Raw genomic sequence first — 24,687 nt, forward strand, 5'->3', positions numbered from 1 at the left:
GCCAGTTACGAGAAGCCTCGGGATGCTGCAGCCTACATAGGGCAGCGTGACACCCGTACATGCCTGGCGGATTGGCTGATTTGCTGTGACCTTCTCGTCTCCAGCCAGCAGTCCTCTCCCCTTCCCGCTGCCTGTCATCCTAGGTGGCAGCAAGTCTTTTCATCTCACGCATGGCAGCCTGTCCCCCAGAGCCTTGGAGAGTGCCGACCATGGGAAACAAGTCCAAATTCCAGGCTCTGCCACGTGTCACTTGGGTCCAGGTGCTGAGCCTCAGTTTCTTTGTCCAGCAGGAACAATGGTACCTAGCACACAGGCTGGACGAGAGAGGCAAGTGAGATGGAGGGTGTGAAAGCACAGGCTCGCCCAGCATGTTCAGGGCTCTGCTCTCTAGCTCTAGCATAAAAAAACCAAAAACTAAAAAACCTAGAAGGTGAAAAATAACCAGCCCCACAGGGCTGTACAAATGCCAGTAGGTGTAACACTTGAGCAGTCGCCCTGGATCTCCCTCTGTGTCGCCTCCTTTCATGGCTTTATGAGTGAACACCAGGATTGTACCCAAGCCTCTGAGCATGCGGGACCTGCATTGACCGCTGAGCTGGGTCCCCAGCTTTATAAATATCACCCCGTGTTTGTATAAAGCAATTTTCTTAGAAATTGATTCTCTCAGAAAACCCATCCCTCTTTGGGTCTTGCCCTGATAACCCTCATTCATGTGGGCTGTGGGAGCCAAATTTTTCCCCGTGCAGGGCTGAGCCTCTGGCTTATTCTACGACGCTCTATTCCTTCCTGCGGCCTCTGTTCAGGCAGGTCTTCCTGCGGCACTGGTACAGTAGGTATTTTTGAACCTGACACTTTACCCTGCCTGCATAACTTGAGAGACTCTGAGCAGAGATGCCAGACCTCTGGCTTGAAGTTGAAGGCCTTTCTTAGCCATCAGTAGCTGGGGCTCATGTTCACGTCTGCAAGTTCTCTGGAGGTGTGCAGAGTGTGGTAAGGGGTCTGCATAGCAACTCAAGCTTAGAGACTCCACCCCTGGCTGCAAACCCGCCCTTGACTGCTCTTCTATCTTATTCATTGAGGAGGGGTTCTCAATCAAACTCAGACAGAGCTCATCAGTGTGACTAGTCTTGCTAGCCAGCTTGACCTGAGGATCTACCTTCTGAGGTGGCATTACAGGTGGGCCGCCATTCCCACTGTATGAGGGTTCTGGGGATTTGAACTCCAGTCTTCACACTTGCAGGGCAAGTGCCTTCACCATGGAGCCACCTCTCCAGCCTGACTGCGTTGTCTTTTAAGTGGCACTCATTAGTCACTGTGTGACCACTGGAACAGATGATGCCTTTAAGACCTCAAGATTTAAAAGAAGTAACTGCTTGACCAGAAATTTTCTCATATCCCAGGAAAAATCATTCTAACCATCCTCTTCTCTCTGGGTCACACATACCACCCTAAGGAGGCTTTAATCGGGTTTGACCCTCCTATTCTCAAGGCTCAGTCCTCTGCTGGTCTGGCCCTTCAGCACCTTCCAATGTCTAAAGCAAAGCTGCTTAAGCTATAGGTTGTGAGTTCCGTAACTGAGAAAAATTTGGTCGGAGTGAAAGGTTAAAAACACACAATAACCAAAAATATATTACAAATCAAAAGAGTACAAAAGAGACTTAAAGTGGAATTATCTAGATTAGGTTGGCCTGTGGGCAGGTCTGTGGGGGATTTTATTGTTAATTGATGTAAGAAGACCCAGCCCTTCGTGGGCGGCACTATTCCCTAGGCAGGGGTACTGAACAGTGTAAGAGAGGAGAAGACTAGCTGAGAGCAGGCAAGGATCCATACATCTATTCTCTCTCTGCTCTTGACTGTGGACATGATGTTCCTTGACTTTCCCTCAGTAATCCACTGTAACCTGGAATTGTGAGCCAAATAAACTCTTTACTCCCTGTCTTAGTTAGGGTTTCTGTTGCTGTGACGAGAACCATGACCACAGCAAGAAAGGAAAACATTTAATTGGGTGGCTTACAGTTCAGAGGTTCAGTCCATTATCATCATGGTAGGACATGGTGGTGTGCCAGCAGACATGGTGCTGGAGAAAGAGCTGAGATTTCTATATCTTTGATCCACAGGCAGCAGGAAGTGAACTGAGACACTGGGTGTGGCTTGAGCATAGATGAGACCTCAAAGCCCATCTCCATGGTGACACACTTCCTCCAATAAGGTCACGCATGCCTACTCCACCCAAACCACACCTCCTAATAGTGCCACTCCCTGTGAGCTTATGAGGGCCAATTATATTCAAACTCCACACTCACTAAATTGCTTTGGGCCAAGGTACTTTGTCACATTAACAGAAATGAAGCTGGGATGTGGAGTTTCTCACTGGCCTGTTGATGGCTAAGTGGACCAGTCTGGCTGACCTGAGAGTCCCAGGCACCTGCTTGTCTCAACCTCCCAAGCACTAGGATTACAGGCATGTGCCACCACACTCAACTTTACACACAACTTCTGGAATTGAGCTCAGCTTTTTGTGTTTGCAAGCCAAGCACATTGCTGCCTGCACCTTCTTACCTGTGTGTTCTCTTATTGGTCAATATTTATGCCTACCTGTTTGCAAATGTTGTGTCAGGAAAATCCCACTAAGCTCTGCAAAAAGACAGGTGTTACAAGGTACTCCAACTCTCTCTGTCTTAGGGTTTCTATTGCTGTGACCAAACACCCTGACCAAAGAGCAAGTTGGGGAGGAAAGAGTTTATTTGGCTTATACTTCCACATTGCTGTTCGTTATTGAAGGAAGTCAGGACAGGAACTCAAACCAGACAGGATCCTGGAGGCAGGAGCTGAGGCAGAGGCCATGGAGGGGAGCTGCTTACTGGCTTGCTTCCCTTGGCTTGCTCAGCCTGCTTTCTTAGAGAACCCAGGACCACCAGCCCAGGGATGGCCCCACCCCAATGGGCTGGCTCCTCCTCCATCAATTACTAATTAAGAAAATGTCTTATAGCCAGATTTTATGGGGGCATCTTCTCAACTGAGGTTCCCTCCTTTCGGATAACTCTAGCCTGTGTCAAGTTGACATAAGACCTGGCCAGCACACGCTCTAACACTGATGTAACTCCCTGGAACATTGATGTAATTGTGGTTTTTGTCTTTAAGAAAATGCTGCACCCCTGAGCTTCAGCACCAAGAGGTGTTTTGGAGGCGTTAGCCTACTCTTGGTCTGGCCATTATCAAAAAGACTCTTGTGCTCGTAATTGGCTTAATTAGTGTGGTTGTTGCTAACTATCTCGCATGGATCACTTCACAAAGGCTCAGACATCACAGCCGCCCACAGACGTCTCCGCCCTGATCACCCTCACCAACAGCAGGGGACAGAGCATGTTCCATTTGAGGTAGGAAAACCTGCCTAGCTCCCTGAAGGCTGCTAGGATTATGTACATACCCACAATTCCAGGGCAATGGCCACAACAGTCCCAATGGGCCTTGACAGCTAGAACTAGACCTGGGATTTTTAGCTGAAGGTCAGTGTGCCATCTTCACTCCTGGTCTGCCAAGACCACCATTTCTTGGGGTACTCTGTGTCCCAGTAGCCCTAGACACCCTAAATACTCTCGGGAATAATACAGTTTGGCTTCTAAGATGGTTTTTTGTCTCCGGCATGGAGAATATTCAGCGCAACACGATACCGGTTTGATGTTGCCACAGTGCAGTGAGCTTTTATCGAGTGCCTGCAGTGTGCTGAAAAGTCATGGTCAAAGACAGCCATCTCTCCTGGCAGGATTGCCCTAGGAGTAGCTGTCAGCATACAAAAAAACAGGACCTCAATCCCAGGAGAGGCAAATTATTTAATCTGAGGCTTGTCAAACATCTGGGACCTGGGCAAGAGGGGACCAACCCATCTATTTGACTGTGGCGAACAGAGAAATCCTGATGTAGCATCAATTTGCAGCTGTGGGACCAAGTCACAACTCCCTTGTTCCTGGCTGCATACTCTTCCCCAGCCATGCTCAGTGCCTAGACCCCACCCCCACTCCGCTTCCCCTGATCCCCGGGCAAACAACATGGGCTTAGGGCTTAGGAAGTTACCTCTTATAAAGACCTCTCTGCTTGGGGACAGGTTGGTGGCATCCTCTGAGAGGTAACTGTGTTTGCTTTCCTGGAAGGTCCCTTTGGCGTCCTTGTATTCTGGTGAGGCCCACTGTGTGGAGTAGCCACTGGACAACAGGATTTGACCCACCCACAACACACCTTCATTTTCATGGCAGAATGACTTGTTCCCTGTGCTCAGTCAGGGCTCGGATGGCGCTTCCTGAATGCCACCAGAGACAGAGGACTCTCCTCTGGCTTCTGACCCAGTTGGACATACAAAAATAACCACAAATGAGGCGGGGAGGGTCAGCAAGGCACAGCTGCCTCTGTGTGTCTCCTGCTGGTCCAGGTTTCTGTGACAGTCGCTCCCCCAGGAGCCATGGTGTTGCATGGGGTGGGGTGGGGGTGGGGGACTGGAATGTTGGAGACGTTCTCCTGTGACTCACCAGCTCCCCAGTGTAGGATCCGAAGTGTGTTCGAGGCTCAAGCACCATAGAACTTTCCCAAGCAGAGGCAGGAATAATGAACATCCCAAAGGACTGGATCAGGGAGGCGAACTCTGGATACATCCTTGTCCCGACCCACCACCACCACACACTCCAGGATGTACCCATTCTCTGGTGTCGGCTGTCTCTATCCTGTTTCATTTCTTCCCTTCCTACATCGCCCCCTCCTGTCCTCCTCCAAGACAGGGGTCTGCGTTTCTCTCTTTATACATCGGGCTTCCAGCCTGTTCTTGGCATATAGTAGATGCTCAACCAAATGTCTGTGTAGTTGATGAATGAGCGAACAGTTGATCAGATTCCCCACCCTTCGCCTTGCAGCCCTGAGACTGTTCTCTGTTCAAGGAAAGGGAATAGACATCTGGCTCCATCAATGCTACTGAATCACTCCAGAGGCGCTCTGGAGCTCTCGGAGGTGGAATCTGTTTGGTTTGCAGCAGCCTCTGCCAGCCGTTCCCCTAAGAGAAAGCCTTCAAGCCCTCATTGTCTTGTGTCTGCTCAGCGGTGGACACTTTGACAGACTGTCCGGAATCTCGCTGGCCTTCAGAAAGACCGACCATAGCCACTCATGGGAGGCCAGGCTTGGCCAGGAGGTGGAGCCATCTGGCTGGTCTTGGCCATTTTTTTCCTTGATGTTCTCAACCAGTATCTTCTAAGACAAACTGCAGCCGGGGCTCCTCCACAGAGTTCTCAATGGTGGCTGTGGGTTACACCACGGAGGACAGATCCCAGGTGGTGGTCCACCACATCCAACATGTCTGTCCCCAGGGCTAATGTCCCTTCACTATTAGTAATCAAAGATGATGGCTCCGTGGAGATGGTATTTTTTTTTTTGCTGTGTGCTGAGTTACTATGGCAACAGCCTCAAAAAGCAATCTATTGCTTTTTTCTCTTAATTCTGCAATGTTCTCAGGTTTTCCAAAAATACCCTTGTTTTCCTGGGCCCCTCTGCGGGTTTGAGCTGGTAGAGCAGGCAGCTGTCTGTATGCTGTGCTGAAGCTCTGCTCACGACTGTCAGTTGAGCAAACAGTTCTTACTGCAGTTTGCTCTTAGCATGTACTTCATCTAAGTAGCCGTGCCGTGCACTGGGATTCAAGGAGAAAGTCAACTCCAGGCTGTCTGTCTATAAAGAGCTCAGAGTCCGGGGAAAGACAGACACACCCGTAATGTAAGTGCATGGCTAATTACAGTAGCAGATAAGATGATATAATAAGTGCAGGCATGTGTAATGTAATCAGTACTCTGGCCTCTGTGGAGATTTGTTAGTGTCGGGCTCCGGCAGAGAAAGCTGTGAACTTGGGGTGCGTGACAAAGGTTAGAAGTTGGCCAGTTTGCCGTTCCGTTTCTGATTGATTCCTCATAAGCTGTGCATTCTCAGGAAAGTGACTGTGCCTCTCTGCGGCCCAGGATCTGCATCATGCTGGGCTGTTGTGAACAGATGGACCAGCACCCAGGTGCAGGGTAGCTCATCCATGGGAGACCCTGCTCATCTGTGGCCAAGCTCCTGGGATAGTCAGGAGAAGCTCGGTAGGGTGACGTAGGGTGACAGGTGTCTGCAGAGGGCCACCGGCAGTGGTGGGGCAAATGAGCTAGCGGCAATGGGCATGGAGGGTCCTGGCATGGTGAGTTTGGGGAGCTAAGAGAGCAGAGGGTTCTGTGCCCATCGATCTCCAGGCTCTGATGCGACCCCATGAATGTCACTGCTGAACAACAATAGCTTGAGGGTTAGGTGCTGCTTAAGGAGCATAAAAAAAAAGAACAGAGACAAGGCTAGCATGTACTCAGTACAGAAGCTCAGGTCCCCATGTTGCCACACCTGGCCACATTTGGGTACTGCAGCCTGACTTCTAAATACCCTACAGAAGTGACAGTGACTGCCAGGCGACTGAATGCTTAAAGTGGCCCTGGGGATGATGGCGGGGGGGTTGTGTGTTGCGTCGCCTAGAGTTTAGTTCCTGGTTAATTCCTCTGAGCTATGCAAGTACAATGACTTCCCTGAGTCTCAACCCAGTCACTTTCCATTTGTGCCTTAGTTTCCCCACCTGGAAAACAAGGATGTCAGCCCTTTCTCATGGTGGTGGGGGGTCTGTGACAATATACCTTCAAGTTATGAAGGTCCCAGCCCACACCTGGCCTGGAGCAAACTCTAAGTAAATGTTACTTGCGTTCTTATTGCACCCGCTCTGTTTTACATGGAAAACCCTGCAGCGTGGGTGCTAGGCAACAAGGATGCCGGATTCTGCTGGTAGGCGGCAAATATTTCCATTAGCTGCATCTCTGTGGAAGAACCACACGGGAGGAGTCAGCCACCGTCTCTGGGGGAGTCTTCGGATCTGCAGCCATTAGCGTTTCTCCAGTATCTTTCAGAGTTTGGCGGGGAGGGAGTTGATACAGCAGAATGCCACCCTACTGCCAGGGTAGTCCAGATGGAGGGAGCCCTGCTCCAGGAACAGGAGCTGCCTTTGGTGCTGAGCCAGCAACATCCCACCCCCATTCCATAGCGCCAGCCGCCTCCCAGGATGCCACCTGCAGATTTATTTCTCGCCACACATACTTCCTGTTGCCCTTTCTGGGAGACTCCATTCCTCCACCATCAACCCTGGATGGGTTGGTCCTACAGTCTGTACCCAGCCATTTACTTTATAAGCAGGAAATGCCCACCCACCTGGGCACTCCCAAAGCCCAGCCTGGTCTTCCTGGACCCTCTTCTTGTAACTACCTAGTTCTCCTTCTGAGCCATGGGACACCAGGAGAAACCTGTAGCACACAAAACACAGACCATACTTAGGTGGACTGCAAGACCCAGGGGGGAAGGGGGGCAGGGAGGAAAGGAGGGATAGGGGACAAGGAGACACATCGATCAGCAGTAAACCCCACATGAACTGTGTGTATATTGCAAAGCTTTGTTCTTATGCTTATATTTGAAACAGATGAATCTGTTCTGACCATAGGAAAATCCCCAGTCATTGCATAAGGCTCAGGGAAAGAAAGGGTGCTTTTAAGGCATGCATTTCTAACCTATGACCTCATGCAGGATGTGTATGCAGGCATGCACATGCCTGTGCGTGTGTGTGCGCACTGAATTGAGAGCAGTACACTCGGGTGTTAGGAAGATGGCTAATGCTCTGTCACCTGACCTGTGTCAGTGCTAGTGTGCGAGAAGCCATTCTGTGACTGTATTTAAGTCTGCTGTTCTTTTTTTTTTTTGAGCTGAGGACTGAACCCAGGGCCTTGCACTTACTAGGCAAGCGCTCTACCACTGAGCTAAATCCCCAAGTCTGCCATTCTTATCCAGTAGTGACAAGCTGGAGACCAAGCTTTTAATGCATAGGTCTTTGGCGGATACTCGGGATCCAGTCCACGGTGGCATCACTGACACTGTCCCTGCCCTCTTGGTACAGAGCTGGCCTTCAGTGTTTGCTTAGTGATATGGATGGATGAGGTCACTGAGTCACGCAACCCTCTGTGTTTAGACCATAGATTCTGTGGGAATTTAGCAATGAGAGAAATTATCTGTATGTTTAGTCTGCCTGGAGGCTTGTCAGAAATTCTCTGGTGAACTAGGTCACTCAAGAGGCCACAGATGGTATGCTCTGAAGAGACACGGCTAAGGATGTGGGCCTTGGTACCGGCGGCTCTCAGTGTCGGCAAGCTTAGGCCACCCAGAGGGAGCAGAGAGAAACACAGGGCTGACTTCCTGTTGAAGCTGAATGTCAGATAAACAGTAACTTTGAGATATGTCCAGTCAGTTACAAGATGTCTTAGTTAGAGTTTTTATTGCTGTAAAGAGACACCATGACCACAGCAACTCTTATAAAGAGAAGACATCTCATTGAGGTGGCGTACAGTTCAGAGCTTCAGTCCATTATCGTGGTGAAACATGAGAGTATGCAGGCGGACATGGTGCTGGAGAAGGAGCTGGAAGTTCTTACATCTTGACTCAGAGGCAACAGGAAGTGGTCTGTCTCACTGGGAGTAGCTTGAGCATAGGAGACCTCAAAGCCTGCCCCCACAGTGACACACTTCCTCCAACAAGGCCACACCTCCTAATAGTGCCACTCCTTTTGGAGGCCATTTTATTTCAAACCACCACACAAGATATAATTATTCTTTAGATTTGTGTTATTACATTTATGAGGCTAGGAGGGCATGTGTACGCTTGCCATGCATGTGGAGGTCAGAGGACAATGTGTAGGAATTGGTTCTCTCTTTCCCCAGGATTCAATTAAAGCCATCAGGTGCCTTGATCCAGTGAGTCATCACGCTGTCCCTATTTACCATTTTTGTCCTTTGACGTATTTATATTGTTCATCTGGCTGTCATGATTAGTTGAGTCCCGTGTGTCTCATCTGAGGGTGTTGGTGGCTCACAGCCCAGCAGTAGCTCACTCTGGTCTTCTCAGGACCCCCTGGGGCTTCTTAGACATTAGCTGTGTGCAAACTGCTCAGAGGTCTAGTCGTCCAGAGTCTGGTGGGACCACCAGAGCCTACCGTAGACATGGGACATCAGAATATTTCTGTCTCCGTGTGGGTTTAAAGTCCACATCCCCAAAACATTACATTCTATTTGCAGCTGGGCCCCAAGGCTGTGGGGAGGTGGAAAGAGAGAGGCCACGCTGGACTCTGCGAGTGACCAACTGCCAAAGGAGTCTGACAGAGCCAGGGTGACAAAGCAGGCCCCTCATCCAGAGCCCCACAGACAGATGAGTTCTCCCTGAGTGACCTCCTCAGAGGGGCGCTTCCTGTCCAGGACAGTGTCTGCCATTGTCCCCTCAGAGGTCACCCCTTTCCTTCTGGAAGAATCTGCTGTTCATTTCTGCGGAGAGGTCCCAGAGGGATGTGTGTAACCTGCTCCTTAGGGAAGCTACCAGCAGAGAATGGAGATCAGGGAAGTAGACGGGACCCTCTGAGGCTCCCGTAGACATTGCCCAGAGTGCACAGGCCCCTGCATGCCAGTTCACCCACCACGGGTTACATGGTGACCCTCACACTGAGTGTGTCTTGGTCCAGAAAACAGCCAAGATTGTGACCATGACAGTGTGGCACATACCTCCGTTCAGAGTGTTGCCTTTCGTGACATTCAGAGAACAAAGTAGCAGATGCCCATGTAGCCACTGACCAGAATCAGCCACTTTGGGGGGGTGGGGGAATGGGGGGATTCAATTAGAACACTCTATGTTGTAAAAAAAAAAAAATTGTATATAGTGTCATGCCGGCCCCATCTCCTCTTTAATGCTGTCTGTCTCCCTTATCACATCCCCATCTTACTCAGAGGCAGCCCAGGCATGCATCCAGCTTGGGGTCACAATCCTTATTGACACTTTCATTTCCCTGCATGTGGATCCACACACTGTACATGGCACTGTAATGCATGTGTGACTTTCCCTGGAGAAGGGCATCTGAGTTCCTTTGGGATTTGCCTCCCACCAGATGGCAGACTGCAGGGCTTACTGAATATAAGAGACTGTCCCTGCCCCTCAACCCCTGTCTGGAAACAGTCTTTAGTATTTTTCTGTTCTTGAAGGAAAAACTTGGACTGGTGTCTTAGGATTTCTATTGCTGTGAAGAGACACCATGACCATGGCAACCCTTGTAATGGAGAAACATTTAATTAGGATGGCTTAAAGTTCAGGGGTTCGGTCCATTATCATCACAGTGGGACATGGTTGTGTGCAGACAGACATGGTGCTGGAGAAGTAGCCGAGAGTCCTACATCTTGCAAACAACAGGAAGTGTTCTGAGACACTGGGGGGAGGGGGGCTGTATCTTGAGCATAGGAGACCTCAAAGCCTACCTCCACAGTAACATGCTTCCTCCAACAAGGCCACACCTTCTAATAGTGCCACTCCCTTTGGGGGCCATTTTCTTTCAGACCACCACAGCTGGGGATATAGCTGTCAGTAAGATGCTTACTATGTACTCATGAAGACCTGAGTTTGAACCCCCAGAACCTACATAAAAGCTGAGCATAGTTACCTGCACATGTAATCTCAGTCCTGGAGGGAACAGAGATGGGGGATCCACATACTCATATATCCCTGTAGTAAAATAAAGAGTCCTCTGGGTGTATAGCTGGATCTTAAGGTAGATCAATTCCCAGCTTCCAGAGGAACCTCCAACACTGGTTTCTTTAGTGGCTGCACAAGTTTGCACACCCATCAGCAACAAATAGGTGTTCCCTTTTCCCCATGCCCTCACCAGCATGCGCTGTGGTGTTTTGTTTTGTTTTGTTTTGTTTTGGCTTATTGATCTTGGCCATTCTGATTGGGGTGAAATGAAATCTCAACATAGTTTTAATTTTAATTTTCCTGATGGCTAAGGATGTTGAACATTTCTTTAAGTGTTTCTCAGCCATTTGTGTATCATCTTTTGAGAACTCCACTTAGTTCTGTACCCATCTTTATTTGGGGAGTTTGAGTTTTTGATGTCCAGGGGTTTTTTTTAGTATATATATATATATATATATATATATATATATATATATATATATATATATATATATATATATATATATATTTAATACATGTATTCTAGATGTCAGCCCTCTCTCCAATATGTAATTGGTTAAAAGTTGCAGCTTTCATTGCTACTGTCTATATAGAAGACCCCCAATACATAATGGTTGGTTCATCTTAAGTTTTTTCGCTCTCCTGGGGCTAATGAAATGGGTCTTGCCAAACTCTGAAGGTCGGGGGCAGCAGCAGCAGGCTGCTCACAGTTCTATCCTCCCTGCCATGACACGGGAGTAGGGGATGGTGGTGGTGCACAGGACATATGACACACTACACTGGAGTCACCTGTGTTGAGAAGGTCTGATACTTGGTAGGGCAGGACAGTTTTGACTTATGCAGGTCTGTCAGGTAACGAGGAGATGTTGAGGAACGCCTACAGGCTATTGTTATGACTTTGTGTCAATATGATGATGGTGCTGATTTAATTAAGTATATATGGTATGACAGACATATCAGAAGCACGCATGTAAAAACATATTGCTGAGAAATTTTCACCACGCCTAGCCCTCCCCTAGAACTGCAACCTTCTCATCAGGAAACACCGCCTGCCCTGAGCTCCCCCTGCTGGCCGCTTTCAGTTATCACACCCCAGGGTCAGTTGCTGTGTTGTTATATAGGATGATGGTCCAGCTCTGCTATCCCAGCACTCGGGTGGTGGAGGCAGGAGGACCATGAATTCAAGACCTAGCTGGGGCAACATAGTAGAATCATAGAAGAAGAAGGAGAAGGAGGAGGAGGAGGAGGAGGAGGAGGAGGAGGAGGAGGAGGAGGAGGAGGAGGAGGAGGAGGAAGGAGGAAGGAGGAAGGAGGAGGAGGAGGAGGAGGAGGAGGAGGAGGAGGAGGAGGAGAAGAAGAAGAAGAAGAAGAAGAAGAAGAAGAAGAAGAAGAAGAAGAAGAAGAAGAAGAAGAAGAAGAAGAAGACTTCCCGTAGCTAGGATACTTGCTTAGTATGTACCAGGCCCTGGGGCCCATCTCCAATACAACAAAAGATAAAAGCACACAGGCCCCCCTGAAAGCTATCCTAAGAGAAGGTACTCTTAGCTGAAGCAGGCGATTGGGGACCACTTATGGACTCTATGATGATTTTTCTTTACAAAGTAGCCCTGACATCCAGTGTAGGCGTGCAACATGAAGCAACCAAGTGTCTTTTATGTATCAAGTTCAAGCTGCACCCCATGTCAGGGAGTAACCCTGCCTCCGCCTCCGACCATGGCAGGGCTGCATGTTGACTGTCCTAGTGGGAAGTAAAAGAAACATTGCTTCCTAGTTGTTCCTTTGAATTCCACTCAAAAGAACCCTGAACCATGGGCCATCCAGGCATGGGAGTCATCTCTGAGACTTGATGCATGCCCACTCCGCCTCTGGGGAGGATCTTCAGAGACCTGGGGCAGCCTAGAGCAAGGAGAGGCCTTTGTACTGATGTGTCCAGGCTTACCACTCTCTCAGTGAACAACGTGCCTCCTCCACCTCCAGCTTGGGAGTTCTGATCTCCAGGAACAAACACACTAGCATTCTTAAGAAGTGTGATATACAGCTCAGGTGGAAGGAGTTCAAATCAGCCTCCTGAAGGGGGAAGCAAGGGCAGTTGGTCTCTAAGCACCAGAAAATCTAACATTTCATAGTTGTTGAAGCAGGAAATTGTTTATGTGGGGCTGGAGAGATTATCTGGTTGTTAAAAGCACTGGCTGCTCTTGCAGAGACCCAAGGTTCAATCCCCAGCTCCCACATGGCAGCTCACAACTATCTGTAACTCCAGTTCCAGCGGATCCAGTGCCCTCTTGTGGCCTCCATGAGCACTGCATGCACTATTGCATAAACATACAGAAACCCACATCAGGGTGTGCAAAACTATGATTATCATCATGGGAAGAAAGGAGGCAAGGGAGAGAGGGAGGGAGGGAGGGAGGGAGGGAGGGAGGAAGGAAGGAAGGAAGGAAGGAAGGAAGGAAGGAAGGAAGGAATCAGGCAAAAGGGGAAATTCCTAACTCTAGGGAAAGAGTGATACCATGGCTTGTGTTTACAGTAGAGTATTACACAAAGCAGGTGCTGCAGGGCACCCGTGTAATCCCAGCTACTCAGGAGGCCAAAGCAACAAGGGCACAAATTTAAAGGCCTGCCTAGGCGACTTAATGAGTCCGTGTGTGTGTGTGTGTGTGTGTGTGTGTGTGTGTGTGTGTGTGTGTTCTCTGACCTCCACATGGCATGACATATGTGCACTCATCCACCTCACACACTAAGTAAATGTAATAAAATAAATAAATAGTGAAATTAAAATAAAGGGCTGGGTTTGGGTACTGTACTTTTAAAAAGAAAGAAAAGAAAATTGGTGCTGGAGAGACTCTCAGTGGTTAGGTGCTGCAGGCCACAGGAGTATGAAGCGGGAATTCAGCGATTACGGTAAAAGCTAATACCTGGAAGAAGCAGGGCTACCCTCGGGGAGTCTTGGTGTTATTCGGCTTTGTAAATATATTAGCTGTTTTCTGCTATGAATTTCATGTGAGCTTTCATCGTTTACCCAATTGATTCTTTTTCCTAAGAACTACTAAACAGTGTGGATTAAGATCATTCTTTGGGCATATACTATTAAGGTATTTGGATACAGTCATGTAGGCAAGGTTCCCTGCCTCCAGGCCTTCTGCTTTTCCTTTTTAGCATTAGAATCAGATATCTCCTTTAGCTAACATCCAAGGACAAAGCATTTCAGACCAACCGCTGGTCTCCTGAGTTAAATATCCATACAGAGACACGCCTAGATAGATATCTAGCTTTGTTTCTTGTGCAAATTAAGCTCAGACCCTCCTTTACAACCTTAGTAGTATCTCTAGAACTTCCCTTTTGACATTTGGCTTAGAACAAAAAGACTTTTTGCAGACCAGGTACATCAAGCTGTGACACAGCTATCAGAGATCCCCGCCCTGCCAGTAAATGGCACAACCGAGTTATACCACAACCGAGTTATACCGAGATAGTTTAAGCCCTAAAAAAACATAAGCAGTTTTATTTTACTCATGATTTATACTAACATTGTAGATGCCTAACATTTTACCTAACCACCTCTAGGAATGTAATTTGAGCATGTAAATTCCCCTTTTCTGATATATTAACTGATTTTAGCTCTTAGTTGACCTCCTCCCTTAACCACTCCCCTTTTGGGTTGTAAAAGAAAGCATGACAGTCACTGCCTGAGGAAAACTCTTGTCTGCCTTTATGACCCTGTAAGAATTCAAGCCTGGTGACCTTGCCTTAGCCAGAGCACTGCTATTGCATGGGTATGTAACTGTAAACCTCAGAGACTTGGGAGAACTAGATTGGAGGAGACCTAGAAGGACAAGATGGAGGATGAGGAAGAACCTGATGGGGAAGAACTAGGTAAGAATAAGATGAGGAAAACCAAGATGGGGCAGAACTAAGACAAAGGAATTAAGATAGCACTTAGAGGGGACTGCAGAAAGATGTAAGAGGGAATCAGGCAAGAGAGGAGCTAAGTATGAGTACAGAATTGAAGCTGTGTAGATAGAATTTTGTCTCAGAGCAATAAAGTGAATGTACTGTAGAGCTTAGTGTACTTAGATTTATTCCCTTGGATTACCCCCACTGTTTGTCATGTCTTCCCCTGAACTCTGGGAGAAATCTCCTCAGTTAGGAACACTTGATCTTCCAGAGGGCCTGGGTTCAGTTCCTAGCACCCACATGGCAGCTCAACCATCTATAATTCCAATTCCAGGGGATCCAACTCTCTCCTCTGACCTCTGTGGTCATAGACATACATGTGACATACATGGGAACAAAATACACATCATACATACATAGACATACATGTGAACAAAATACACATGCACAGAAAATTTAAACTAAAAAGGAAAATTATACAATAAATTAGGATTTTTGTCAAAGCCTTGATGTTTTATTTTTACAAAGGAGCTGTACAATAAGAACACCCAAACTTCAAAGCCATGAAAATATATTCTCAAGTCTGATCAAACTGAAGTTACATAAGCATAAGCCATTTGTGCAAGGTCTGATTTCAACTGAATCTCAGCAAACTTGAGAATCATCTCCCTGTAAAGAGTGCTGCTCATGTTTGGGTCCGTTTCTGACACTTTCTTCCCTTCCACGTAGATGGAGCTTGTTTTTTCTGTCTAGAAAGGCAAGTGCATCACTATTCTTATTTTTTTTTTTGGTAGCTTCACAACTCTGTCCCTTATTCTGTTCCTACTTCTAACCCTATCTGTGGCAGACATAGACAACTGAGGGTCATTATCTTAGTTACTTCTCTATTGCTGTGACAAAACACCATGACCATGGCAACTTATAAAAGAAAACCTTTAATTTGGGGCTCACCATTTCAGAGGGTCCATGACCATCATAGCGGAGAATATGGGAGCAGGCAGCATGGTGCTGGAGCAGTAGCTGAGAACTCACATCCTTATCTGTGAGTAGGAGGCAGAAAGAGCTAACTGAGAATGGCATACGTCTTTTGAAACCTCAGAGTCCACCCTCAGTGACACACCTCCTCCAACAAGACCACACCTCCTGATCCTCCCCAAACAGTTCCACCAACTAAGGAAACAAGCATTCAAACGTGTGAGCCTCTGGTGGCCATTCTTATTCAAACCACCACAACCACTGATTTCTCCTCCTCCAAGTCAAAGCCAAACGATCACGTGGGAAATCCTTACTCCTACTTGTAGGTGTTTGAAGGAATGATGTATAGGGAGAGCCCTGGTGAAAGCAAGCAGGAACTGTGGCAAGACCGTTTAAATCCTAAAGTAGATGGTTAAAATGCCATCCAATGCTGCTGTGTGTTTCCACAAGAGTGTCCTGTAAAAACTTGGTGGCACTTTACTAAAGTGCACATCTGGAAATTCTTGGATGACCTCACAGGTCTAGTGTTGTAAGAGCCATGCCTTCACTGAATCCAGGGAGCAGCCGGTATGTGACCTCAACATTAGACTTGGAGCATGCTGCAGGTCAGGCACAGAGGCCTTCCTCACATTCCATAGGCTTCTCTTTCTGGAAACGTCAGGAGGTTTTTCCCACTGGGAACCCCTTCTGGACTGAAGGAAAGTCTGCTACATGTACAGTCGCCCTCAGGCCAGTGAACCTTTCCCTTCCCCTGTGTGTGACAGTGCAACGCAACCCAAGTTCTGGAATGCTAAAGGCAGTGCCAGAGACGTCACACCCGTCCTCACCTGTGCGCACTCTTTCTTAGATGGATGCTTACCCAGAGCTCACCTCTTCCTTGCTGGCAGGGGTCAACTTGATCCTTTTTGCCTTTGATCCTAGTTCATGTGGCATCAAGGGTGATGCTGGGCAAGAATCTATACTCAGTCACCCTACTTTGACACTTAATAATAGGGACACTGGAGCTATGGGGGTTGACCCACTAACAGTGATAACGTCACATCTTTGGAGGATCCAAAGAAGAATGTGGTCTTCACTCCCACAATAAGCAATCATCTACCACAGAGTCCATCTTTTTTGCTCGCAGTTCCAAACCCTGAAAATTGTCTAGTACCTCTCCCTCAAAGGTCTGGACAGTTTTCTTCTTCACTACAGAAAGGAACCTGTCACCACACATGCACATGCACACGCGAATGCATGCATGTGCACACACACACACACACACACACACACACACACACACACATACACACTCACGCACTCATATGCACACACCTCACCTGCCACTCTTTCTTCCTTCCCTTGAACCAAGTTTGCAAAAGCTTTGCAAGATCTGGAAATACTTTTTTTTTCATTAAGCAATAGGTGCTGCTGTAATTCCCAAACTGAAGGCAAACCATGTTGCAATCTTCCTGCCAGAAGTGAACTGCCAAGAGACAGTCATCCTGTTAGTCTGTAGATGAGGCATCTTCCTGACAGTGGGACAGTTGTCTCCCAGAGCTTATCTTGCCAAAAGTCTATTACTTTGCGTGAATTCAGACAATCAGAGTCAAAGGCGTCTTTTAAAAGGACTTTCCCTGTCTCAATTCAACCAAGTAATCTATCGAGATGAGTTTTCCCAACTTAGCAGTGACCTGGAAGTTCATTTGACAGGCAGCTCAAGCATTGTTAGACCCGGAGGTCACAATGAAAGCCACACTCCCTGCGCCTGAATCCAGAACTGGCAGTGCAAGAGGGTCTTCAAATGGAAGCTGACGTGCTCTTGCAGGAGCCCCATTGGGGAGTGTGAAATGAGCTGTTACTTCAGAGCCTGGGCCAGCAGGGATGTGCTTAGCTGCTTGTCAGTCATCACGGCTGTGGGGACTTGTCCGCAAGTCACTGCAATGTTAGATATACTGGAGAAAGATAATGTATCTGTCACTCACTCCTTTGTGATTTTCAAGAGCGTATTAATGAAATCCAGTAGGTATTCTGAACCACATGTGACCCTGAAAACTTTGGGGTACAGCTTTACATGGGTGAATCATGTTCCATCAGCCCTCAATAAAACCATGCAGAGATTGTCAGCCTCTCCTGCCCACCCAGTGGGGAAGAGTGACAGGCTGGCAGCGATGCCAGTTTGGGACATGCAGAAGGTGGTTTGGTCATGCTGCCATCAGAGGGGGGGACTGTTAAGGGCTGTGGGGCCATCTTGCAGCTCATGGCCCAGGATGAAGCTCAAAGCTTTTCAAAGGCATTGGATCTGTGAAAAGACAGTAGGTCTGTTTGAACACATCGTCATTCTTCTATCTGTATCGAGATGCATGGGAGGTTCTGGTTCTGGAGTCTGATGCGTGGATTTTAAGTGGCAGCTTTCCTAGTCTGTGCTGAAGAATGGGAAGACTTGGGGGGAAGGCACTCAGACTCCGGCATCTTCACATGCAGCTCAGATCTCAAATCCACAGCATCCTCCTCACACACCCGGAACACAAGGACCACACTGTTGGAACTCTGGAGCTTTCCTGTGCCTACCCTGAAAGACACTGAGGGTTGAACCCATTTTTCAATCCAACAGATCCCTCTGGATGCTTACAAACCTCCCTCAAGCATCCACCAGAACCTTCTGGAAGCCCCCAGGGTGCTTGCAGCAGTTTGGGTAGCCCCAGCCCAGAAGCTGTGATGTATCAAGGGGTGGGGGTGGTGGGGGATGGGAGAGAGGGATCTTCTAAAATCGGGGTTTGGTGGACTTTTTAATTCAGAACCAGAAACTGGCATGTTTAAACCACTTCCCCCTTGTCTCTCTCACACACACAGACAAAAGAAAATAAAAAAAATAACAAAATGTTAGCTAGACAAATAAGGCATGATTTTCAGTTTTCCCTGGCATTATGTTATCACTACTTTTTATTTCTTATTTATTCTTGGTATTTTGAGACAGTCATGTTGCTCACGGCTCTTTTCCTTCAACTGCCAGCGTGAGTCACCACCCCTAGCCTAACATGTATTCACTTTTAAAATTAGAATAGGGATAAAGGTGTTTTGCATCCCATGTGGGTTTGGAAGGGCCCGGCACAGGGTGATGGGGTGTGGGAGCTTGTGGGGTAAGATCCATCAAGCCCTGTGTGTGAAATGGGCTCAGGAGTGTCTGCCATAAAGCTTGATGTATATGCTCAGGGGTTGTGGTTGATTGGGTTTGGGTTGGGTTTGGGCTGACTTAGAATTCATTCTGTAGCCCAAGCTGGCCTTAAACTGTGATCTTCCTGCTTGGGCTCCCAAGTGTCAAGGATTACAGGCATGTACACAGCCAGCTTGAAGCATTTGTTTTTTGGCATTAAAATGTGCGTTAGTGCCTTGTGAATTGCACTTCCTTGCAGGCCTGTTGAGCTGATCCGCTCTAGGAGTGTGTGGTCTCCTCCCCTGGGGAGGACTGACTCATTCTGTCTCTTCTCCTTACAGCTGCCCATGATGGGAGGAGCGTTCATGGACTCACCCAACGAGGACTTCAGTACGGAATACTCCCTGTTCAGCTCCCCGGCCAACGTCCACGCAACCTCCAATGGCCACGGCCAGCCAGAGGAGTCTCCTCGCTCCTCCAACGATGCTGTTCTGCTATGGATTGCCATCATAGCAACATTGGGGAACATAGTGGTGGTAGGGGTGGTGTATGCCTTCACCTTCTGAAGGCACAGGGATGCTGAAGCTGCGGGGAAGCCCCTCTTGCACTGGACTCACACGGCAAGGCTATCCATGTGGCTCCATCTTGCTCCCGGCCACTGGAGACGCACCTATGTTCTAGATCTAGGCTTGAATGGCCTCTGGAGGGGCAGCCACTTTGCATCTGTGACTTCCCCCAGGCAGTTCTGATTTAGAATATCCCAGTGTTGTGGTTGAGCTGATGGAAGCAATGCCTTGAAGTTGGTGCTTCCAGCCCCTAAAAGCTTGATGGGCCAAGTCCTTCCAATGACAGACTGAACAATTCTTGAAGTTTCAGTCAGTCCTAGAACCCAAGAACAGGTTGAGCATCCTATTAGGTTAAAAAAAAATGTAGACCTGGTTTGTTGACACTTGCCCAGCAGGCAATTGTCACTTGGATGTCTTATTTTCTGCAGACTTATTGAACCCAGTGTGTGGGTACTGGGACAAGAAGAACTCTCACAAGTTAGGACTCCCACCTTTTAATTTTGTGTCCCACCACTTGGAATATTGATGGTGATGTTGTAGGGTCATAGGATGTTGTGAAATTGACTTACAGACAGTGCTTTGCCACCAGACACTTGGACCCTTGCAGGACCCAAGTGCATCAGAAAATCCAGGGACTAGGATGAAGGCTCTGATCTTTTTAAAACAAGCAGAGGATGCCTTCAAAATTTAGATCCCCCCAGGCAGTTAACCCTTCACTACCCAAGCAAAGTCACCCTCTCTTCTCCGAGGATGTGTGGGAGTTAAAAATGAATTAGTCGTGTCCCTTCATCATTGGACAGATGTCATGGCAAAGGGACATGATGATCCTGTGGTTGGATAATGATGGTGTCGGAGCAGCAAGGCATTCCCTAATCTGGCTGAGTCTGGTCTCCACCCTAGCCAAGCTCTCTAGTGAGCGTATCCCCACCTCAGCAACTGAGGCAGAGATGGAATCCCCAGGAGGTGTTCAATGTGGAGACTTCCCAGGTCATCCAGTGTCTATGCTGTAAAATGGTGTATAGATGCTGTGGTCTCCCTCACAGGTCTCACTCCCCACATCCATCACTGTATCCAGCATACTTGCAAATGCTTTGGCCCCAGGGGAAGCTGTTAGTACTGAGAACTGGTCCAACCTCTGTAACCAAGAAGTAGGGGCATAGGGTGTCTGCTAAGATGCCTAGGATCATCAGCAGGGCAGGATGCTGGGCTGGCAGGTAGCTGTTGTGTGCTGATGTTGGACGTTGCCAGATGTTTGCTCTGACTTCCTGCCTCACTAGCAGGACCCTCCTCATCACACCCCCAAGTCTTTCCCTAGAGCAAGAGGAGGGACATCCTCATGAGAGAACCCAGGCAAGGGATGGGGGCAGGAGTGTGCTGTGATGTCTTCACATAGCACCTCTGTCCCAGTGCTATCTGATTTACCCCAGGGGAGTAGTAGCCAGTAGTCCATCCCCTACCTTGTCTCCATGGAGACAGCAAGTTGAGGAGGGATCTGTGCCTGCTGTGATGAGAGAGGAAGGGACAGAAATGATGAGGACAGCTCCTAGTCTTGTAAAGTATTGGCATGTCAGCGCTTTGTATGTACACACACACACACACACACACACACACACACACACACACACAGTCAGTTAAACCCGTGTTGATGTCTCTCCTGCTCTCCTGGGTCAGAGCCACAGATGGTCATGAGCATTGGAAGCCCCTTTTGTCCATATGGCATCAACTGGTCCCTTTCTGTCATTCTGTCCCTGCAGTTTCCTATCCGAACTTCCTCACCACAGATGACAGTGAGGAGTAAATGACGGGTACCAGCCAGGGTGAACCACACTCTCCCTCCTGTCTCTGCTTCCTTCTGTCTTGGTCGTCAGGAAAGGGACGAACAGGCCTGAGCTCGGTACTTGAGTACTGTGAACAGGCACGATGCTAGATTTCTGTGCACAGCCTTCGTCCCTTTGTCCCCTCACAGCAGCAGTGCCCGAGTGTGCAAAAAGGAAGCCAGAGGCTCAGAGCAGTGGCGTAACTTTCCTGAGGCCACACAGCATGGAAGTGAGGATCTGGGATTGGAACCTGGGAAGCTAGGTTCTTCAGCTGGCTCTCCCTGTGGTACTGTCCCGCCTTGAGGCTGATGGCACCACTGAGGCACATTTGAACTGGACTTGCATCTTCAGAAGGTATTTTCCAAGGTGTCACAGTTTGGAATGGCCTGGGCCATCCTTGGGTCTCAGACCATCAGAATGGGGCAGCCTCGGCATTGTCTAGACTCAAGAGGTGTGGTCCTTACCCCACCCATTCAAGAATGACCTAGAGTCTCCATGTAAGTTTCCAAGAAGGGTCCCCGAGGTGGGTTTCTTGGGTGCATGTAGAAAGGGCCCCAAAGCCCTAAAAAGTTGCACATTAGAAGGCTTCCAGTGGACAGCACTGAGGTCAGAGTGCGGACCTGTGTGGCAAGTTGACCTGAGCTGAACTACAGTCTTTCTGTGAGCCCCAAAGCTCTCCCGAGCAGGGATTGTGTAACTTCTTTGGGATCCCAGCCAGAACCCCATTGGCTTCGCCCTGGATAAGGTGGACCCCAGAACCTCCTTACTTTGACAGGAAGGGCCTGGCCTTTTGTATAGCTGGCCCTTGGAGAAGTACTGCATTTTCTGGAATGTCCTGTGGTCCATGAAACCCTGTTAGAGAGACTAATGAGTCCCTTCCCTGCCTGGAGGGAGCCCTGTTCCTCCTTGCATGAGTTTCTAGGGTCCCAGGGAGCGGGAAAGGGGGCAGGCCAGTGCCACACAGCCAGAGAGGCAGCAGGCCAGCATCTTGGGTGGATGTCTGCCAGCCCACCTTAGCATTTATCAGGATCTGTCTGGGAGCCAGAGCCATTTGGCTGCATGTGTGCTCCTTGCACTCTGGTCCTCTCATGCAGGAGCATGGCTTCCCTTTGGGATCAATGGGTAGTGAAATCTCTCCTGCTGCCTGTCCTACTGACAGCTCATAGACTTCCCAGGTCGGGGCCAGGGAGGAGCAGCTGGAGACTGAATGGCACGTGTGTACCTGTACCAAGCCCCCCTACCCTCTATCCCCAGTGACTACTCAGTGCAAGTATGGAGGAGAACATGCTGAGCTGGAGAGCCCAGAGATGCAGGCAGAGGTGAGGCCACTCTAAGAAGCTCAGGGGAGTGAATTATGAGCCCAGGGCACTCCCTGTGTCACCTCCTGGTATCAGAGCTTGAGCAAGAAGTGTCATGGGGGAGGGGCTGAACCACACAAACCACAGGGCTAAGGGTGATGCACATTACTACCAGGGTGACGAAACCCTGTCATCAGTCAGGACAGATGGGGGTACACATGTTGTAAGTCTGAATCATTTCTCCTGACTCGCTGTAGATGTCACTGGTGAGTTTTGATAGGAAATAAAACCAGAGAGCTAGGAGATTGCTCAGGGGATAAATAATGAGAACTCGAGTTCAGATCCCCAGAATCGACATAAAATAAAAGGTCTGGGCATAGCGGTGCATGTCTGTAATCCCAGCACTGGATTGTAGAGATAGGCAGGTCCATGGGGCTCACTGGCCAGCTATTCTAACCAAAAAGGTGAGCTCAGATTCCATGAGAGACCCTGATTTTTTGGTGGGGGGTTGGTTTTGTTTTTAAAGTAGGGGTGGATAAGTGATTGATGTCAACCTCTGACCTCTACATGCAACCACATGAACATGTGTGCACACATACACACACAGACAAGGTAGAGAGAGGAGGGCTGCAGAGAGAGAGGGGACTCAGAGGGCTCAGACCTTGGGTAGACTGTGTGGGTGCACCCTGCCCAGGACAACATGGCATGGTGGTGTCCTTGTGCCTGCCTAGGCCACAGCCTTGAGAAGGCAAATGGCCTCAGCTTCTGGTTCGTTTTTCAGCCAACTTCTGCCTCAGAAGGTTCCAGACCTTCCTTTTTGTGGGTTAAGTCCGTGTGTGCTCAGTGTGCAGGGAATGTGCATGCTTTGACCACAGGGCACTTCGGGGCTCCGGTTCTACCAGGAGCCCTCTGTCTGGTGGAGTAGCCCGAGTCGCTGTGTCTGCCTCTTGGATTCTTTCTGTGTTTTCTAGACTCGCAGGCTGGGGACATTGCGGGGTGGGACTGGTCAACAGAAGAACAGAGTCTTGTCCCCTGATCACCCAGCCACAAGATTCCTGTGGTTCTTCCTCTCGGACACCTTGGTTCCCCAGGGGACATTTGGCAATACCTAGAGCCCATTCTCATCACAATTTACAGAGGAGCGAGGACCTATTGATATCTAGTGAGTGGGGGCCAGAGGTGCTGCTCATCCACACACAAGACAGACCCCGTGGCCAACTGCTATCCAGCCCCCAAATGCCAACAGTGCCGAAGATGGGAGACCGCATTTAGACCTAAGAGTCCAAAGCAATGGGGGGTTTGCAAAAGCTCCAGCAGTCGTGCATGCGTCTCCGTGTGGACTGCAGCAAATGTGAGCACAGTGGCCGCCCCAAGTTGAGAAAACTTCAAGAGCGGGACTGGACCTTGGAAGCCCACGTGACTTTTCTTTTGGGAAGACCCCTACCTGTGTGGAGACAACCCTACAATATACTCAGAATGCCGAGGTTGAACCTGTCCCCCACCAATGACTGTGCGTCCAGGACCTCCAGCGTCTGTCCCTTATCATGTGCCTGAGGAGCACAATTGGTGGAGAGTTTCTGATGAGGACAAGGAAACTGGGGAACAGGAACAGGTGTCAGAAAATCCAAGTCTCCTTTCTGACCCCCCTCCCCCGTGCCCTCCAGCCCTGCTCCCCAAAGCTGCAGGCATACTAACTCTTTCTACTGTCTAAATTCTTCTGGAATTCTCCTTCATCACCTGCCACCCACCGATTCCAGGTCTGTGTGTGGAGAGCATCAGCCAAGCTTCTGTGTTTTGTGATGTGTTCCTGGGCAGCTTGTAAACACATGTAGGTGACATGACATTATTTTAACTGTTGTTCCAGGTTCTCCCCACCCAGGTACCCAGTTCCCCCGTGTATTGCTGGCCTCTGCTGCAGTGGGGAGGCCCTTTGCTGATATAAGACTTCAGTGTGCTCTTCCGAAGTGTGGCGGTGACACCTCCCATGTTAACTTTCTTGCTGTGGTTGTCATTTTCTATTACCATAATTAAACAGAAGGGAAGTTTAACTCTGTCTGGCTCCCGTCTGCTGGTCTTTGAAAGCCACAGCTCCAGGGTCCACAGAAGCAGGACAGGTCCTCATCCAGCAGTTCTCCTGACCCCTGTACCCACCATCTGAGAGCAAAGTTTATCTCCCTCAACTTCACGCTTTCGGGACCTGCACTGTCTCCAATGCGCGGGAAGAACCAGCTGACATTCAGGGAGTGAATGAGTGAATGAATGAATGATGGCTGAATGACCAGCTCAGGATGTTACCAAGGACCACCAAGTATGCAACCGTAGTGGTGTTCATGTATTCGCTAGTAATAGAAGCACCATCAGGTGTGGTGACCTATCCCTGTAGTCAGCAGCAGGAAGGAGTCTGAGGCAGGAGGATCACC

The 24,687-nt window shown here is 48.9% G+C and overlaps 1 protein-coding gene across 1 annotated transcript in view; it reads left to right on the forward strand.

The window, feature by feature from the left end:
- CUNH14orf132 (chromosome unknown C14orf132 homolog) overlaps window positions 1-24,315 on the forward strand; it is a 38,647-nt gene extending 14,332 nt beyond the window's left edge. Inside the window, exon 2 of the mRNA XM_052738889.1 lies at window positions 18,928-24,315. Within this exon, the coding sequence (XP_052594849.1) occupies window positions 18,928-19,152 (225 nt within the window). The 3' untranslated portion in view covers window positions 19,153-24,315. The remainder of the gene's footprint in view (window positions 1-18,927) is intronic.
- Window positions 24,316-24,687: the final 372 nt, after the last annotated feature.

The sequence above is a fragment of the Peromyscus californicus genome, unplaced genomic scaffold (genome assembly GCF_007827085.1).
Source record: "Peromyscus californicus insignis strain IS unplaced genomic scaffold, ASM782708v3 Scaffold_15__1_contigs__length_86483966, whole genome shotgun sequence".
NCBI classification, from domain to species: domain Eukaryota; kingdom Metazoa; phylum Chordata; class Mammalia; order Rodentia; family Cricetidae; genus Peromyscus; species Peromyscus californicus.